At 41.6% G+C, this 20,054-nt stretch overlaps 1 protein-coding gene across 6 annotated transcripts in view; it reads right to left on the bottom strand.

The window, feature by feature from the left end:
- ATG7 (autophagy related 7) overlaps positions 1–20,054 on the bottom strand; it is a 268,195-nt gene that overhangs the window by 168,257 nt on the left and 79,884 nt on the right. For all 6 annotated transcript variants that reach the window (XM_050781456.1, XM_050781460.1, XM_050781457.1 and 3 more), the window contains 4 exons: positions 19,618–19,812; positions 17,144–17,347; positions 15,010–15,125; positions 13,192–13,267 (listed from right to left, as the gene is read on the bottom strand). In XM_050781456.1, coding sequence (XP_050637413.1) covers positions 13,192–13,267; positions 15,010–15,125; positions 17,144–17,347; positions 19,618–19,812 — 591 coding nt within the window. The remainder of the gene's footprint in view (positions 1–13,191; positions 13,268–15,009; positions 15,126–17,143; positions 17,348–19,617; positions 19,813–20,054) is intronic.

Here is a 20,054-nt window from a genome sequence, read left to right as displayed (position 1 = left end):
TACTGACGTGAGCCACTGTGCCCTGCCCGATTTTTAAATGTCCTTATTAATATGCTATGTGTTTTTTAATGCAATCCAAGATCAAATGTTTGATAGAAATGATAAATTTGGGCCAGGCGGTGGCTCATGCCTGTAACCCCAAAACTTTGGGAGGCCGAGGCAGGCAGGTCACCTGGGGCCAGGAGTTCAAGACCAACCTGGACAACATGGCAAAACCCCATCTCAACTAAAAATACAAAAAAACTTTGCTGGGTGTGGTGGTGGGTGCCTGTAATTCCAGCTACTCGAGAGGCTGTGGCAGGAGAATCACTTGAACCCGGGAGGCAGAGGTTGCAGTGAGCTGAGATCATGCCATTGCACTCCAGCCTGAGTGACAGAGTGAGACTCCATCTCAAAAAAAAAAAAAAAAAAAAAAAAAAAAAAAAAAGACATTTGGTAACTGGTATAAGTTAGATAGCCTCATTATAAACATATGAAAATATGACAACCTTTTAGTTCCTAATATCTCAGGAATGTGGTAACCATTTCATAATCCATGGCTTGAGCCATAATCAGGGTCATAAGTTTGCTATTCAGGACACCAAAACAGGAGACATCAAAATAGCAGAAAAGAGTTTAATAGCAAGTCACAAATGGGAACGCTGAAATTTTCATGAGCTCTGGAAGTTACAGGCTTGAGAATACTTATAGTGAGTCTCCTCTATACCCCAATTACTTTTATATTAAGTTTACTTAGAAAAGAACTTTATCACATTTAGCATATTTTTCCATTAAAGTTTTTAACATGGCCTACATGTCATGTGTCCATCTATGTTTCATGGAAAGGTTTCTGCATGCTGTTTTCTCTAATACGGTTTTCATCAAACTTTCTTTATGTTGCACAAATACTGGTAATTTTCTCTGATACTGTCTTACCATTGGAGGTGAGCAGGTAAAGCTGAGGGACAGGGAGAAAGTACATCCAGTTGGGGTAGAAAGGAAGAGAGGAAATAGAGAAGGGAAGAGAAAAATAACAACAACACAGGTGGCGAGGAATAGAACAAAAAGGAGATGCCGTGCACGGGATTGGTTGAGTGAGGGTCCAAACACCACTGTTCAGCAGCCCCAGACAGTTCTTTACTAGGAAACAGATTTATTTACCCAGAAAATGAAGTAGAATAATATTTGTGTGAGGACTTTCAAATTCACCAAGTTGGTATCAGAAGGCCCAGAATTTAACCAAAATAATTCCAGTTTTAGATAATTTAGGACAGGAAGCCCTTCTTCTCAACCCTACTGCAAGAGACTCCTAAGGGGGTACTTCCACAGGTGGGCTCTCTCCCTTCTAGCTAATGCAAAGACTGAGCTGTCAATTTTCCTAATACACAACTCTGAGGCCTATCGTTTTTTACCCACTCCCTATAGCTGACAAAATAAGACAGAATTCCTTGCACTCCAAGGTCCCTCTGCTCTGGGCACGGCTCACCTTTCCAATTAAATTCTGGATTGAATTTTTCACAAACTCTGTACAACTGCTAAGCTGAACTACAACTTCCCTCCCAAAGATATTCTTGATTTCCTGAGCTTGCCTCATGCTGAATTCTGTGACTCAAAACTCTTCCTTTTGGTGACAGCTACATATCTAAGTGTTCACCTTCCTTAAAAACCACTCAGCTCAAACACACCTCGTTCACAAATTCTCAATCTACCACCCAACCTAGAAATAATATCTCTACCCTCTGAAATCCTTCTTTTGATCTTTATGCCCAAAATGCCTTGAGGAATAGTTTTGGGAGTTTAAAATTCATAACAGGCTTGAGATATAATACACATACCATAAAATTCATCTTTTAAACTGTACAGCTCAGTGGTTTTTAGCATATGAACAGTTTTGCAACCATCATCACTATCTAATTTCAGAACATTTTCATCACCCCCAAAAGAAACCCAGCAATTAGTCCTCATTCTCCCCTCTTCTCAGACACTGGCAACCACTAATCTACTTTGTTTCTCTTGTTTTATCTATTCTGCTTATTTACTATAAATGAAACCACAAATGACTGGCTTCACTTAGCATATTTTCATCCACATTGTATCATATGTCAGTATTTCATTCCTCTTTACTGCCAAATAATATTGAATTGTGTCACTATACCACATTTATTTAGCAATTCATCAGTAGATGTGCATTTCTCTTGGGAATATACGTAGGCGCAGAATTACTGGGTCATATGACTGTTTAACGTTTTGAGGAACTGCCAACTTGTTTTCCAAAGTGACCATATCATATTAAAATCTTGGCCGGGCGTAGTGGCTCACACCTGAATCCCAGCACTTGGGAAGCTGAGGCAGCCAGACCACAAGGTCAGGAGTTTGAGACCAGCCTGGCAAACATGGTGAAACCCCATCTTTAGTAAAAATACAAAAATTAGCCGGGTGTTGTGGTACGTGCCTGTAATCCCAGCTACTCGGGAGGCGGAGGCAGGAGAATTGCTTGAACCCGGGAGGCAGAGGTTGCAGTGAGCCGTGATAACGCCATTGCACTCCAGCCTGGATGACAGAGCAAGACTCCATCTTGGGAGCAGGGGGAAAAAAAAAATCTCACCAGCCAAGTGTGAGGGCTCCAATTTCTTCACTTCCTTGTCAACACTTGTTATTATCTCTTGTAGATTATATGTGAATATGAAACAGCATCTAACTATGGTTTTGACTTGCATTTCTCTAATGACTGGTAATGTCAAGCATCTTTCCATGTGCTTCTTGACCATTTGTGTATCTTCTTTGGAGAAATGTCTATTCAAATCATTTGCCAAGTTTTAAACATTTTTTAAATTGCTGAATTGTAAGTTTGTTACATATTTTGGATAAAGGTTTCTTACCAAATATATCATCTGCAAAAATATTCTCCCATTCTGTTTTTTTTTCTGTTCATTTGTTTGATACAGCATCTTGCCCTGTTCTCCAAGCTGGAGTGCAGCAGTGTGATCTCGGCTTACTCTAGCCTTGAACTCCTGAGCTCAAGCGATCCTCAGCCTCTCCAGTAGCTGCGACTACAGGCACACACCACCACACTCAGCTAATTCTTTTGGTTTTTTTTTTTTTTTTTTTTTTTAAAGAGAGATGAGGTCTCGCTATGTTGTCCATGCTGGTCTTGGACTCAGGGCTCAAGCAATCCTCCCACCTTCGCCTCCCAAAGCATTAGGATTTCAGGCATGAGCCACCATGCCCAGCCTTTTTTTTTTTTTTTTTTTCTTCTCTTGAAGCACAACAGTTTATTTTAGTGAAGTCCTACTTACCATTTTTTCTTACATTGATTGGTCTTTTGGCATCTTACATAAGAAACCATTGTCTAACCCAAGGTCATAAAGATTTATGATATTTTCTTCTAGGAATTTTTACAGTTTTAGCTCTCACATGATGTCTATGATCTATTTTGAGTTAATTTTTTAATATGGTATGAAATAAAGGTCTAAATTCATTCTTTTGCATATGGAATCCTGTTGTCTCCGTACTATTTGTTGAAAACAGTATTCTTTCCCAATTAAACTGTACTGGTTGGCCATTAAGGGTTTATTTTTGCACTCTCAATTCTTTCCATTTACCTATATATCTATCTCTATGCGAGTACTTAACTATCTTGATTACAGTAGATTTGTACTAAGTTTGAAACTGGAAAGTATGAGTCCTCCAACTTTGTTCTTCATGCCCAGGATTGTTTTGGCTATTCTGGGTCCCTTGCATTTCCACATGAATTTTAGGATCAGTCTGAATACTATAATTACTTTAAGAAATGTTTTTATCTTTCTTTCTTTTAGAGGACAAGACACAGGCTGAGCTACTTGTATTTACTCATAGCACAGCGATTTATTCATAAGACAATAAATTATGAAATGAATAAACAAGTAAACAAAAACAACCCAAGGCCTACAAAATTATTCAAATCTGGACTATACAGAGAAAACAGGTCCCACATAAACCACAAGAAAAACTCTGACTTGCCACCATTCATATGCTCTGCATTGCATTCCCTCAACCTTATAAGAACTGCATAAAATTTAGAGAGCAGAGGTTGCTACTTAAAATTAGCACCTTACTTACATATGCATAGAAATCCCGCAGCAATCTAAAATCCAAGTACCTTATACAAATAAATATATACATACCTGTTGAGAGAGGCCAGGCCCCAACTCCCAAATAAGTTATAAAGATTTGTCCCTTGCTTGGGTGGAGAAAAATTCACCATGACCTTCCTACTTAGAAGTGTGCAAAGTCTATAAAGCAAAGCATTGCTCAGTATTTTTCTAAACTTGCCTCATCAGAAGCCGCCCCTGGAACTTGATTCAAAAGGTCTGGGGAAAGGCCTGAGAATCTGCAGGTTTAACAAGAGTTCCAGGTGGTTCCCATCAGGCAAGCAAGGGAAACAGGATGCTTTGTTACTAACCTTAGTTACACCCTCCTGTGGTTTGCTCTGTACCACTCAGCATCACCTGTTAGCTGTAAATATGTCATGGGACTATGGGTTGTTTTGTTTGCTTGTTTTCTGTCATGTCAGAAAACGGATGGAAGCACTTAGCAAGCCTCTAATTCTTTGTGCATTTTCTAAAAATAGCACCACCACACCACCTAATTTAGCTCATGTTAAATTAACATTTAAATTAAAAGGTTTTATAAAGTGATATCAAAGGTATTTTTCCATCCACACAGGGAACTAAAGCCCCTGCTCAAAGGAAATTTTCGACCTTTTGGATTTAGTCATAACGTGGAGGAAGTCTCACACAGCTTACTCTCAACTCCTGTTCTACTCCTATTTGTTGTCAGTTTCTCCTTATAGTCGGGTAAGCATTAAACTGCTTTTCAAAAAAAAAAAAGTTAACTCTTCCTGTAACAAAAACGATAAGCACATGACAGAAAACAAGCAAACAAAACAGTAACCCATACTCTCATGACATATTTACTTCCATTTTCCTATTTTAAAAAAAATTATCTAAACTTTTAACTTTAAACAGCCTCCCCTGAATATTGTTTTCTCATTCCCCCCTCTCCCCACAAGGGGAAAACACTGCCAGTTTCACACACACACACACACACACACCTGCCCCTTACCTACCAACTTTGTAGCTAGTAAGAGGGATTCCTCAGAGTGGCCAAACCTTGCCTCCCTCTGCACATTTTAAGATTTCCATTATAATTTTTTTCCTTAGCACAGAAAAATATACAGAAAAAAATTAAAATGGTCCATACATAAATTGGATTGGCGGTTGCCTGAGGCTGAGGGTGGGGAGATGAACTGGGAGAAGGCACAAAGGAACTTTTTGGGGTGACAGAAAAATTCTGTATCTCATTTGTGGAGGTGGTAGTTATATGAGTGTATACACTTGTCAAATCATATTAAAGTGGGTTCATTTTACGTTATGTCTTGAAAAAGGTGATTTTAAAAAATGGCTTATAATCTTAATTTTTCAAAACAGTGCAGAAAGGTACAAAATGAAAACCCTAAGTCCCTGTTACCTCCATTACCTCTCCCTGCAAAATAATCACCAACATTAGTGTTCCGTAGAAACATCTAGGAAAAAAAAAAAATTGTATGCCTAAACTAGCTCTACAATATTTGTATCTTTGCTACTCCCTGAATATTAAAAAACCCACCTGGGAATTACAGAGCTTAGAAGAAGCCCAATTACCTGTGGTTTCTTGGCTCTAGTCCCACTCATCACCCTCAGGCCCAAAAGGCCACACGCTTTGAGTGGAAATCCCTGTTGTCAGATGTGGGGCACCAGGTTGTAGCTGAGCTTGGCTCACAGGGCCTTAGGAGACAGGACACACTGTCCTCACCGTGGGGAACGAAAACACAGCAGACAGGATGCAAAAAGCATCAGAATAGGGCCTTTATATGGTCGTTTGGCCTCGCTCCCGGGCTGTTCCCAGCTGGACAGCGTGTGGTCCGGCAGGAATTCATTAGGCACACCTGTGCTTATCTAATTAGCTTCCAAAGGCTCTCAGGCAGGAACACCTGTTGGGGCTGGAGATGTGCACTGGGGACAAGGTGTCAAGGGTCCTTTTAGAAACACAACTAGTGTTGGTGGAAGCACAAAATTCAAAAAGCAGGATTTGGTCTGCTGCCTTAAGAAGTTAAGTACTCTGCCCCAGGTGATGCCATCAAGAAGCCATTTTTTCATGGACAGAAGCAGTGGTCCTCAAATGCCTAATGTCCCTGGAGGTTTTCGCTCAGTAGCTCTGGGATGGGCTGGGAAATGCATATTTTGAAATGGTTCCTCTGGTGATTCCGATTGAAAGTCAGGTATGGGAATCCCTGGATTAGGCTGTCTTCTGATTTAAGACCAAATGACTCAAATTCTATTCCCAGAGCCACTTGTATCGCCTCGTCTATTCTCCATGCAGCAACCAAATCTAATCATATCACGCCTCAGCGTTCAGTGGCCTACCAGTGCCCCTGGGTTGAAGGTCCAAGCATTTCCAATGGCCTCTGCATTCCTGCCTTCTCTGCTGTGCCCCTTCTACTCGCTGTCTCACAGGTAAACTGGCCTTTCCCTTCCTCAAACTCTCTGAGCACTTTTCCCAGCCATCGTTCTGCCTCTTCTATATCCCCCCCGCTAAAGCACTTATTCTCTCCCTTTTCCCTTTCAAATAAAACAACTGTTCCCTCCTAACCCTAGAAGCCAGGCAGGAAGGCATGTCCTGGAATAATGTGGAAAATGATACCCCAGAGAATGAAGGGAGGAGAGCACTAAAATTTACTGAATTCCATGCCTGTGTTCAGGGTTCCTGGGTGTTTTCATACACTGCATCCAATTTTGGCCTCACTACCATCCTGTGGCCTTCCTCCGATCTCCAAATAGGAATACAGGAGGCTCAGGGAAGTGATATGGCTTGCCCAATGGTCCACAGCTACCAAGTAGTAAAGCCAGGAATCTGAATTTTGTTCTTTCTGGCTCTAAAGCCTGAAGAATAAAGTTGAAAAGCAAAGAGGTAGAAAGGAAGAAAGAGGCTAGAGGAATTTAAAATAAAAAAATACTCCCAAACAAAAACTCAATGCCTAGATGGCTTAACACCTATCAGGTGGATTCAATTACCTTTAGTCAATTATGCCCAGTTGGCCACAAAATAAATATAGATCAGGAATAGAAAGGGTCCTCTTTCTTTCTGGGCCACCCACCCCTGGTGGTGTTTTCACCTAAGCTGAGTAAAATTAGCTTCAGACCCAGGCCTCGATGGGAGGCTAAGATCCAATGCCCAGAAACAAACAGCCATTCTGAGAAAGCACAGTTGCAGCCACAACTGGAACCTGCTGCTTTAACTTCACACTAGCTTCCAGCAGGCCTGGCAATATTTCTAAAGCTTGGAGTTTGCATAAATAAAAACTAACTCCAAACTCCAAATCGACCTTGGATGTTGAAAAGAGTCTTAATCAAGTTCAATGCCAAAATGGAGAGTGTAGCAACTGCAAAACCCTAAGCACACCAGAATGGTCTTTGTTTCAGCTAAGAGCTTCAGCTCTCACCACTGACGCACCTCTCACGATTAAACTAGAGTCACCAAGGGGGCAGAAAAACCAAGCTGGACATAAGCCAGTGTTTCCTTAGAAAAACACTGCAGAATGGAGCAAATCTTCCCAACCACTCCCTCTCTACTCATTGCTTTCAGAGCTTTATGAGAGTCTTTATAAATTCCTTTTTAGGAGAGTAGATAAGTTTCCATTTTAATTAAAAGTGAAAGATGAAACCAATATTTACAAGTGTCTCTTATGTGCCCAGAACTGTGCTAATGCTTAGTACATGTGACTTAATTCATCCACGAATTCCAGGAGCTTATTATATTATCCTCATTTTACAGATATAAAACATGAGGTTCAGAGAAGATATGTAACGTGCCCAAGGTCACACAGGGACAAGTGCTAAGAGCTGCCTCAAATGGTTTTGTAAAATGAGATAGTAAATGTGAAATTAAGAGACAAAGCTGGGGTTCTAATCGGATCTGTATGATCACAAAGTCTTTAGGCTGCCTTCCTAAACAAGCACCTCCTAAACAGGACAGCCTTATCCAGCGGGTAAAACTCATGGGGCAAAGTGACATCCTTCAACCTATAAAGTTAGGCCCAACTCCTCTTGGGACAAGAGATGCAATCTGAGATGCTTCTGAATTCTGACATTATAATTTATCCTCCAGGGAAACACCAATCTTGATTCTGCTTCTGGAACCTCACAGAGGAAACTCAGACATTGTTAGACCTATACCCAGATCCTTCCTTGTATTCAGAGACCTCCCCACTGGAACCAGACTCTACTGCATCCAAATGACTTGGGATACATCCATCACCTTAGATTACCCCAAATGCAAATGAAACTCAACACTGGGTGGATCTTGTACCTGTTACTTAACTTCTCTGAACTTCATAGTGCTTGGCACTTGGCAGAGTCAGATTACCTGGTGAGGGGATGGCTGGATGGAAGGAAGGAGATAAGATGAATAGGTCACAAACCATAACACTTGATACAGTGAAACATAAGGCCTGCCCATTTTTTCTGCTATATCCATCATCATCAACCAGAGAGGTATAGAACCAGAGGGGAAAGGAGGGTCTTCTCCTGGGCTACATCTCAGGAAATATGTTCTTATTGCTTATCTGCTAAGATTTCCCTCCTCAGCAGTCCATCTGTCCATGTCCCTGGGAGCACAGAGATAAGTATTTCTGAACACAGGAAAGACGTTTTTTCAAAATCTAAAGGCCTGAGGATTTGGGGGGCACAGCCTGTGTAGAAAGGGCAAATATCCCGAGATACGGCTAGAGATCCCAGCTCCACCTCAGCATGTGAATCAATTAGAATTTTCCCAGGCCAGATCCCTCCCAAGGTCCTGCCCTAGTTTTGGCTTTGTATTACCTTTCTGAAGCTAAAATAATTCATGAAGCTGATAAAACCCTGGGGTTGGCAATTCCAAGCTCAGAAGAATGGCATACACATTCAGGGTCTTTTTTTTTATTAGTACTTTAGAACCAAGAGTTCATTTACCTAAAGACAAAAGATGTGCAATGCTTGGTCCACAAGTGGGATAAAGCAGGAGTGCCCCATCAATTACCTTGGTGTTTGGACAACTGTTGTAGCATCACCTTGATTCCTTTTTTTTTTTTTGAGGCAGGAACCCCCTGTTACCCAGGCTGGAATGCAGTAGTGTGATCCTGGCTCACTGCAGCCTCAAACTCCCACAGGTGCGTGCCACCACACCTGGCTAATTTTTTGTAGAGATAGGGTCTCTCTATAATCAGGTTACTCTCTGAGTAATCAGGCTGGTTTTGAACCCCTGGACTCAAGCAATTCTCCCACCTCAGCCTCCCAAAGTGCTGGGATTACAGGAGTGAGCCACTGTGCCTAGCCTCGTCACCTCGTTATCATTCTATGAGGATGTACAGCCAAAGACTTAGCAGGCTAACAGGCTGTTAATTTCTGTCACATCCAGGATCTCTCACCAGCCAGCAAACCAACTTCCTGGAGATATCAAGAGTGGCCTGTACATTTTATAAATCCCAAACTGTGCCTCGTACCAAAGAAGCAGAAAAAGGATCTGGCCTTGCAGAGCTCAGCCACCAGCCAGGAAAAATCAGTCTTTCTTTCTTCTTCTTCTTTTCTTTTTTTTTTTTTTTTTTAAGTAAAAGAACACTGTTGATGGGAAGCAGAAAGAACAACACTACTATGCTAAGATTTATAATGAAAAAGCTCCCTCTACAAAAGACAACAGATTCCAAAGAGTACATACTATATAATTTCATTTACAGAAGTTCAAAATCAGACAAACATCTCCCATGGTCTTGATAATCAAGAGGTGCTTACCTCTCTATAGGAAGGAGGTAATAATAATCTGAAGAGGCATGGGGGGGGGCATTGAAGGTGCTTGATAGTTACTTTGTTCTGATCTGTGTGCTGGGGATAAGACTGTTCATTTTGTGATCATTCATCACATTACCACTTAATGATGTGTGTGATAATCTATATCTATTCCACACATCAACAAAATGATTTTTTGAAAAATCATTCTTTTTATAGACAGAAATTAGCTTATACTTACTGCTGCCTGCTTGCAGAATCGAATCCACGTACAATGGGCCAGAGACTTAAAAAACAAAAAACAAAAAAAACCCCAAACAAACCCATAAGCCTTTTGCTCACCCGAAATGGTTTTTTATGGTTTTCAAATTCAGTAAGAGGTTTCTTCAGGCAGAATTTCACTGAATTTCAGGGCCTAATCAGGCCTTTTTTTTTTTTTTTTTGCACTTGGCCAATCTTTGGATGGGCCAAATTCTGCCTGTGGACCCAGAGACAGAACAACTAAGTAATCCTCAGGCCTCCTAGGTCTGACACAGAGGAGAGCAGAGACCCAGAGAGCACAGGAAAAGCTAAGGAACTTTCTCCAAATTACACAATGAGTTGCTGGTGGGGGGCCTTGTGATTCTCAGTCCAAGGACTATCACTTTTCTACTACATCTCTTCCACAGGGGCCAATTAATAAAACTTCTCCTCTGGGGAACTGAGAAAAATGAGCCCAGTAAACTTCACTGGTCATTCTTTGCATACAAAGTACACAAAGGAGTTTACCAAGTTCCTCTCCAACAGGAAATCATTTGTCTCTAAGAGCCAGGAAGAGGAGGAGGGAAGTGCTGAGTTTGCAACAGGGCATTGCAACACAGCCCAGTGTTTTTATGGAAACGATGTTCCCCTAATCAAAACACGGTTGCATAAATGGACTCACTCCACTTAGGAAAAAAAAAAAGTTGTTTAAAGCCTATAAATGGGGACCACACAACCCTGATTAATTTTTAAAGTTCTTTCTCCACTTTCTTTTTTAGAAAGTAGCTAAAAATAAAGGCTTGAAACTTGAAATAATGTAAGCAAGTAATCACTCACATACACACACACACACACACACACACACACACACACACACACACACACACACTGGGCTTTTCCCATATATGGCTGCGTTATTCTTCAGTCTTTGAAAAGGGCAAATGAAGAGATGGCCAACAACCAAAATAATCCTTCAGACATTTGAAAACGAGGAGAAAGAACTAGAAGAGTTGGTGAATGACAAACAATTGTGAGGCTCAATGGGGATAAATAACACTGAGAGGGATTAGTTGCCATAGCACTTTAAAAACATGGGCACATGCATTTTGACACTGGGCCCCTTCTATAAAGAGACTGTTTTGCCCTCTGGCCTCAGCACTGAGAAAACTACAACTGCAGTAATTTAACATAAAGGACTTAAAGAAGGAAACCAGTACAGGGGCATGACTGAAAATTTAATTAAGGCCCTTCTCAGTATAAAGTCTGTAAAGGAGATGAGGGCACATATCAAGGTCAGAAGAAGGGGGAGACTTGGGAAAGATTCAAATGAGATACGAGAGCATAAATAGCAGAGGTCGGCTCTGGAGGTCAGCTTCCATATGATAGATGGTTATTACTGTGTCTTTTGGGTCCTATGTGAAATGTCTCTGTAGAGAAGATTAACGCATGTCAAAAAAAAAAAAAAAAAAAAAAATGCCACCGTGTGTGGGGGACGGTGGATGGGGGACACATTTTTATACTGTTTTGTGGTTTTCAAGGCCGTGTCAGATGTAATCCTGGACGCAAAGTAAAGCACCTGCTTTTCTTGATGTGGAAACTGAGGCTCTGGGAGGCTAAGTGAACTCTACAAGTTCTTTCTTTTTTTTTTTTAGATGGAGTCTCACTCTGTCGCCCAGGCCAGAGTGCAATGGCATGATCTTGGCTCACTGCAACCTCCGCCTCCCAGGTTCAAGCGATTCTCCTGCCTTAGCCTCCTGAGTAGCTGGGATTACAGGTGCACACAACCACACCCAGCTAATTTTTGTATTTTTAGTAGAGACGGGGTTTCACTATGTTGGCCAGGATGGGTCTCAAAACTCCTCTCCTCGTGATCCACCCACCTCGGCCTCCCAAAGTGCTGGGATTACAGGTGTGAGCCACCGCGCCCAACCCACAAGTTCTATTATGGGTGGCTTTGTGCAAGTGGGCTTAGGTCCCAACAGGAAGCAAAATCTCCCAATATGCAAGCCACGGATCTTTCGACTCACAAGACCTTTGAAAGAACATTTGTCAGACTGCCAAGTTTAGGTATGGACTGTGGCTCATCCACTAAGTCTCTGTGACCATAAAGAAGTCATTTCCCCTCTTCTGATTCTTATTCTAAACGGAATATAACAGTGCCATCCTAGCTGGCAGAAGGTGGGTGGCGAGGAGGAAGAGAGAGACAAGCATGAGCTGAGTCCCTGCGCTCTCTGCACTCGTCTGAGTCTGTCCTTGCAAATCTCCAGGTAGGACTGGCGGGCAATATCACCATTTCACTCATGGGGGCAGCTGTCACATTACAGGAGAGAATACATACGTGGAATCTAAAAAAATGATTTCCAAAATGTAAGACTGGAAAACCTCTTCAATCTCCCGAAAATATAGTAATGAAAATGACTGAAGAGGCAGTATGAATTCTAAATGTCCATCCCACTGCCTTTTTCTTTTTAATCCCGAAGGGATGGAACTTCCTTATGATACTTTGGATTCTTTTTCTGAAAAGACACCCCGCTTTCTGGTGACCCTGCATGCTTCTAGTGGTTTTCCCATGCCTGCCTATGAAGGTTCTCTACTTGGGTTCAGAATCAATAATAATAACGAACAACAGCAAAGAAACAGCAGGTATTGTTTGTTGAGAGCCTGTGATATATACTGTTGCTGAGCCCTTTCTAGCAATCATCCATAATCCATACAACTACCAGGTGAGGTCAGTATTACTTTCTCCACGTTATAGATAAGAAAACTAAGCCTCAGAGAAGTTTAGTGACTTGGCCAAGGAAGGCCATCTTAATAACGGCAGGGCTGGGATTTAAATCATTGTATGGCTGATTCCAAAGCACGTTTTTTTTCTGTTCCTATTGCATTATGAGGCCTCTAGTCAGTTTACAAAACGCATCAAAGACTCTAGGCAATGCTTCTCATTTGTGATTTCTTCCCATCACTATCCTGCAGAATGGAATACCTTCTGGGTGGTCGGAAAGTTCTCCCACTGAAATCCCAGCTGCAGGGTAAATGGGTGGATATGAAGTGGGCTGGGCAGATGGAATGGCAAAGAGACCCCACATGCCTTCCCCCTGCACCAAAAGAATTGTGATTTCACTTCCAAATCACTAACCTGGTGAGGCACGAGCCCAAGAGAGGTTGGAGGCTCATTCATCCGATCGTCACTGCTGCTGGCAATGGCATAGCCCCTGAGGACAGGAAACAATCAGAGCTGCTCATTTAATCCAAGTTTAACACATGGGAGGATGATCTAAGCAGAAGTCTACATAAGATTCATAAGGATAACTAAAATGCCCCTTGCTGGGCAGTGTAAGTTAGCAAAAAAATAATTTCCCTGGGACAAAGGGCAAGAAGAGTAATTTTAAAATGCACGGTTTGGAGTAAGAAAGACCTGAGCTTGTGACCATAGGCAAGTTGCCTAACTTCTCTGTGCTTCAGATCCATCATCTAGAAAGTAGGAATGAGGGAGCTCTGATTAATAAATGAGGAATCTACTATACCAATTGCCAGTGCAATGTTTGGCATATCAGAGGCCAATAAACATTAACTCACTTACTATGAAATAGTCTTATCAAACATCACAGAACATTTCTGCACTGAAAATTTGAAGAGGAAAATTTTCTAACCTTAACTTCTTGAGCTGATATAAATGGTAATGAAATGCAGGAAATAAAAGTGAAGAATGAATTGGGCAAAACTAATGCACTACTCTCTGAACAATGGAGTGATACTTCTGTCACCAAAGAGACGTGACACAGGACCTGGTGTTTAAACTATGACCAGGGCAAATGTGGCAGACGGATGGTCAGCGTCAAGGAAGCAGAAAGTCAGCTCTCAAAGATTTTGTCCCAAATACTTCCTGTCAGAGAATGGCAATAAACTTAAATGACAGATAGCTAAGGTGGATGACAAAGAGGAAGACAAAAAAGTCCTGCTTTTCGTTTATCTCAGAGTACCCATACTAGTTACCTATACAGTCACAATTTTCAACTGCTGAGGAAAGCTTTGAGTCACACAATAAATAGAATATTCATGTTAATTTGCATATTGACTTTCTGAGAATTGGAAAAATAAATCTTTCAAAAATTCAATTTTCTGCTGCCTGTACTGCAAACAACATAACAAAGTGATTAAACATAGTTTGGAGCCACATTGAGCTAAACGCTGGCTTTTCCATTTACTATGTTAATTTGGCCACTTACTTATCCTCACTGTGCCTTGATTTCCCCATCAAAACCGGGACTAATAATAATAGTTCTTTCCTAACAGGTTTGCTATGAAGATTAAAGGAGGCCAGGTGCAATGGCTCACGCCTGTAATCCCAGCACTTTGGGAGGCCAAGGTGGGTGGATCACCTCTGATCACTGAGGTCGGAGGTTCAAGACCAGCCTGACCAACATGGCAAAACCCCGTCTCTACTAAAAATACAAAAATTAGCCGGGCATGGTGGCGTATGCCTGTAATCCCAGTTACTTGGGAGGCTGAGGCAGGAGAATCACTTGAACCCAGAAGGCAGAGGATGCAGTGAGCCAAAATCGTGCCATTGCACTCACTCCAGCCTGGGCAACAACAGCAAAATTCTGTCTCATTAAAAAAATAATAATTAAAAAAAAAAAAGATTGAAGGAGGCAATATTTCTGAAGTGCTTAGACCAGTGCCTAGCACAAAGTAAGCCCTATATAAGCGTTGAAAAAATAAAATAAACCATAATTTGTCCAAAAGGATGCAGAAATGTGGCCACAAAGGAAACGTGCCAAGTTATCTCAGCCCAAAGAACCAGACCTGCTTTTTCTAGTCTTGTGTTTTTGAGGGTAGATAAAGTAGTGAAATTCTCTGAAAAGTCAGACTGAGAAAAGGCTACAGGAGACATTGATGAATGACTGCCTACAAAAGCTTTGTTTAAATGCTCATCTCCCACTAGCAAACTCACCCTTCTGGATGCTGCAAAACAGATACCATCAATTCCACGGCCAGGGCTCCTGCAATCATGGCCAATCCTGGACGACTCACAGTGCACTGCTGGTCCAAGGTCCGGTCTCTGGTTGACTGCAAAGAAACAATCATTGGTGTGTGCTGAATGTTCTATTCCATTCAACTCTAGCTGTCTCAAATATGAAATCCTCTGTGACAAAGCTTTAAATTATAACCAGATGCTCATTGTTAGCAAAGAACATCCAGCCTCAAGTACATCATTTCTTGAGATTATCAAGAAAACAAAATACACAATTTAGGTAACTAAATGAGGTAATATGCTAAAAAGGATCAGCAGCTTAAACAGATTGGGGGATATCAACCAAAAATGAGGGCTTAGCTGCCTCATATAAAGGAACTGCATCATGTGTTCCTTTATGTGACTCAATTCAGTTCTGTGCTTGGTAGTTAAGTGACAGAGACACAGAAAGGAACAATGATTAGAATAGTGCAAATGATTCTGCCCTGCCATTTTAACTAACACCTCAAAGTGACCGTGAGATGGGAGCAACAATTTACTATTATTGCAGCCCTCAGTTCCAATGTTCCTCTCACAACATGGGCATCACCTCTCTGGGTGATTCTAGGGTTTACTACAAGTATTTTTTTTTTTTTTCCTACAACATGGCTGTGAACACAAGCCTTTGCTGGTTCAACCAAAGAGAGTCTAACCATCCCACTCTGGGCAAATTAAAGAGGTTGTCAGGAATATTTTTGACTCTATGAAAATTTTACCTTATGAGCAAATGGGACTTTACTGCAAGGGACCACTAATCGTATTTGTTGACAATAACTAAATAACAAGACCAGCTGTATATTATAACACCATGACAGAGATCATCAAGCCATCCTTCTTCATATAAGAGAATGGTCATCTTCTTTTCTTTATATTGGGAGGACATAAAAGCCAGTCATCCAAAGGAGATATGAGTTATTAAGTGAAAAATTTTAAAACAAAGGAAAAATAGAGGGGAGGTTAGAGAAAACATCTCTGCATTGCCTCACTGGAAATTTTGTATCTGTTCTGATAAAGGAACAGCCCTACAGACAGACAGACTTGTGTGAAGTTCTGAAAGCCATAGAATCTTAATCTGTACAGTGTAGTCTTGCTGTTCAAAGCACTGTCGCACTTGACCCACTGAATTGTGAGTTGACAGGGCAAGTATTCTTCCCTCCCCTATTAGCATTGCCAGGGAGAATACAGGACACTCAGTTAAATTTGAATTTCAGATAAATAAATTTTTAGTATAAGTGGGTCTTGAATATTGCACGGAACATATACTAAAAAATTATTCATTATTGGCCCGGCATGGTGGCTCACGCCTGTAATGCCAGCACTTTGGGAGACCAAGGCAGGGGGATCACAAGGTCAGGAGTTTGAGACCAGCCGGACCAACATGGTGAAACTCCATCTCTACTAAAAATACAAAAATTAGCCGGGCGTGGTGGCACGTGCCTGTAGTCTCAGCTACTCAGGAGGCTGAGGCAGGAGAATCACTTGAACCCAGGAGGCAGAGGTTGCAGTGAGCCGAGATCGTTCCACTGCACTCAAGCCGCGGTGACAGAGCGAGACTGTCTCAAAAAAAAAAAAAAATTCATTATTAACTGAAATTCAAAGTTAGCTGGGAATCCTGTATTTTTACTTACTAAATCTGACAAGCCTACACACCAGTCCTATTTTGCAGAGGCAGAGGGAACCTAAGAGACTTTTTGGAATTACCTGGGAGGCAGTGTCAAGGCATTGATGGAATCTGATCTTTAGACTCCTAATTTGTAATGTTGTCTTGACTAAAAGAAGCACAGGAGACAATACTGAGTGCTACCAGGGATTAGTCTGCTGTGGTTTCCTCAATAAGCTTTCCAAAAATAGGGTTTGTAGCCGTGTTTATATTGGTGAACAAGGAACAGCTGTACAGTTGATGACGCCAGTCAAGGTTCATAATGAGATAATGCCATCCTCCCCAAATTGGAGAATTCTTCTCTTTGTTAAAAGATAATATTTAAATAGTCATAAATGAAAGGGCCGAGTCTGTCTGCCTCAGCGCACAAGTTGGTGATAGGAAATATTTGGAACTAAAGAGAAATCCGCTTACATCTCCTGGGGCCACCACATCATTGCAGAAATAGCAGCCAAGCTTGTAACCAGGGATGTTGGCAAAAAGTGATGAGCCTAGGAGGTCAGCAGATGCCACAGGGTGGTTTGGACACAAGTCCCCAGCTCCCTGCTGCTTTGGTTTCTTCAGGCCATGTCTCATGACAACAAATGTGTCAAATCCCAAAGCAGCATTGATGACCAGCTGCAGGTTTCAAGGAATAAAAGAGCAGAGTTAAAAGACACATATATTTGAAGCTGTGGCTAATTCCATATTTGCTCAACTTTTTAAAATTTATTTTTTGCATGTAAGTATAATTAGATTATAAAAGTTAATGATGATAAAAGCTACCCACTACTGAGGGCTTATTAAGTACAAAAGACCTAATTATATCACAATTATCATAAATTATCTTATTTAATTTCATTTGAAACTCATAACAGACCAGGCACAATGGCTCATAACCTGTAATCCCAGCACTTTGGGAGGTCGAGGAGGGCAGACTGTCTGAGGTCAGGAGTTCAAGACCAGCCTGGCAACATGATGAAACCCTGTCTCTACTAAAAATACAAAAAAATTAGCCAAGCATGGTGGCATGCGCCAGTAGTCCCAGCTACTCAGGAGGCAGAGGCACGAGAAACGCTTGAACCTGGGAGGTGGAGGTTGCAGTGAGCCGAGATTCCACCACTGCACTCCAGCCTGGGCGACAGAGCAAGATTCTATCTCCAAAAAAGAAAAAAGCAAACAAAAAAAACTCATAACAAACATTTCTTATTTATAGATGAGGATACTGAAAGTCAGAGAAGTTAGTTCTATAACTTGCCTAAGGTCACTTATCTGGCAAGAGGCAGGTGTATAAAACCAAGTCTACATAGTTCTGAAACACATTCTTTCTACCATTATACTATACTGTCACGTCCACATAGATTTGTTTTTATAACAGCTTTATTGAGATATAATTCACATACCATACAATTCACCCTTCATATAGATTTTTTTTGGTATCCCAGTAGCTGGAATTATAAGCACATGCCACCATGCCTGCCTGGCTCTGCATAGTTGGTATTTTGTTTTGTTTTGTTTTTTGTTTTTGAGACGGGATCTTGCTCCATTGCCTAGGCTGGAATGCAATGGCGTGATCTCGGTTCACTGCAGCCTCAACCTCCCAGGCTCAAGTGATCTTCCTGCCTCACCCTCCCGAGTAGCTGGGAGCACCAGTGTGCATCACCACACCTAGCTAATTTTTTGTTTTTTTTCTAGAGATAGAGTCTCATCATGTTGCCCAGGCTAGTCTCAAACTCCTGTGTCAAGCAATCCTCCCAAAGTGCTAGGATTACAGATGTGAGCCACCATGTCCAGCCCAACACATAAATTTTTTAAAAAACATTTTTTTCATTATACTATAACAACTTTTCATGGTTCTAATTTAACTTATTATCCCAAATTTCTGATAGTATAGAAAGTTTGAAAAATAAAGGATAAACACACTACAAAAGAAAAAAATCACTCAACCCACAGCTCAAAAAATTATCATTAATAGTTTGGGGTATTTTTTCCTATTATTTTCTCTCTTTCCCTCCCATTCTCTCCCTGTCTTTCTCCCTTCTTCTTGCCCTCTTTCTCTCTCCTCTCCCAATAGACAGATAAGTAGATACATAGGAAGACATATATAAATATTTAACATAATTGGTATAAAATATATACAATATTGCATCTTCCTTAATATAATGCGGCATTTTCCATCTTATTAAAAGTCCTTTGAAAACATACTGTGGCCGGGCGCAGTGGCTCACGCCTGTAATCCCAGCACTTTGGGAGGCCGAGACGGGTGGATCACGAGGTCAGGAGATCGAGACTATCCTGGCTAACACGGTGAAACCCCGTCTCTACTAAAAAATACAAAAAACTAGCCGGGTGTGGTGGTGGGTGCCTATAGTCCCAGCTACTCAGGAGGCTGAGGCAGGAGAATGGCGTAAACCCGGGAGGCGGAGCTTGCAGTGAGCTGAGATCTGGCCACTGCACTCCAGCCTGGGTGACAGAGCAAGACTCCGTCTCAAAAAAAAAAAAAAGAAAACATACTGTGAATGGCTGCACACTATTCCATCATAGGTATGCACCATGATTTAGTTCACTATTCAACACTGTTGGCCTTCGAAGTTGTCATTGACCAAGTAATGGTGAATGAGACCAAGTCTGTGTCTTCTTGGAGCTTACGTTTCAATGTAAGTACAGTATACCTTTCAGTGTAGAGTATCTCAAAAGATTATTACGAAAATTAAGCAGTAAATGATACCTATTACACTGGGTGATGGTGTGTGAGGTGAAGACAGAGTCTGAAGCAGAAGCCCTTTGGCACTATGCTACCAGGTCATACAAACCACATCTCTGCTCTGGGGAAGGGAAGGTTAGGGACACTCCTCCCTCTGGAGTGGTGGTGCATTAAATCATAAATCATAATTAGAGACAGTGCCTACCTTTCTCTTGCTTGCAGCAATGACAGCAGGAAGCCACCTGCTCTCCCTGGTGTCCATCAACAGGAAAATGACATCATGGCTTTCGATGAGCTGCTCCAGTTGCTCCACATCTCTGCGGGCTTGCTCCAGAGTGACACTGGAGAAGTTCACTGGATGCCCAGGCATGGGTATGCTCATGTTGAATCCTCTGGCATTCTAGGGAAACACCAGGATGTAGTTATGTCTGGATCAATGGTATAGGCAATATCTCACAGCCCACACTTCCCACAGCTGCCTGCACTTACCTGTGGTCACTTACATGAGATCTCCCTGTGCACTATTATGCTGCACCCTTCCCATGCCCTCTCTCTTCTTCACGTCTGCATCCTAGAACACCTTGACCTATCACCCCAGGGCCCTGAGGCAGGGCAGGGCAGCAAGCAAAGACATACGGATCT

Source organism: Macaca thibetana, chromosome 2 (assembly GCF_024542745.1).
Source record: "Macaca thibetana thibetana isolate TM-01 chromosome 2, ASM2454274v1, whole genome shotgun sequence".
NCBI classification, from domain to species: domain Eukaryota; kingdom Metazoa; phylum Chordata; class Mammalia; order Primates; family Cercopithecidae; genus Macaca; species Macaca thibetana.
This window is presented reverse-complemented; position numbering and strand designations above follow the sequence as displayed.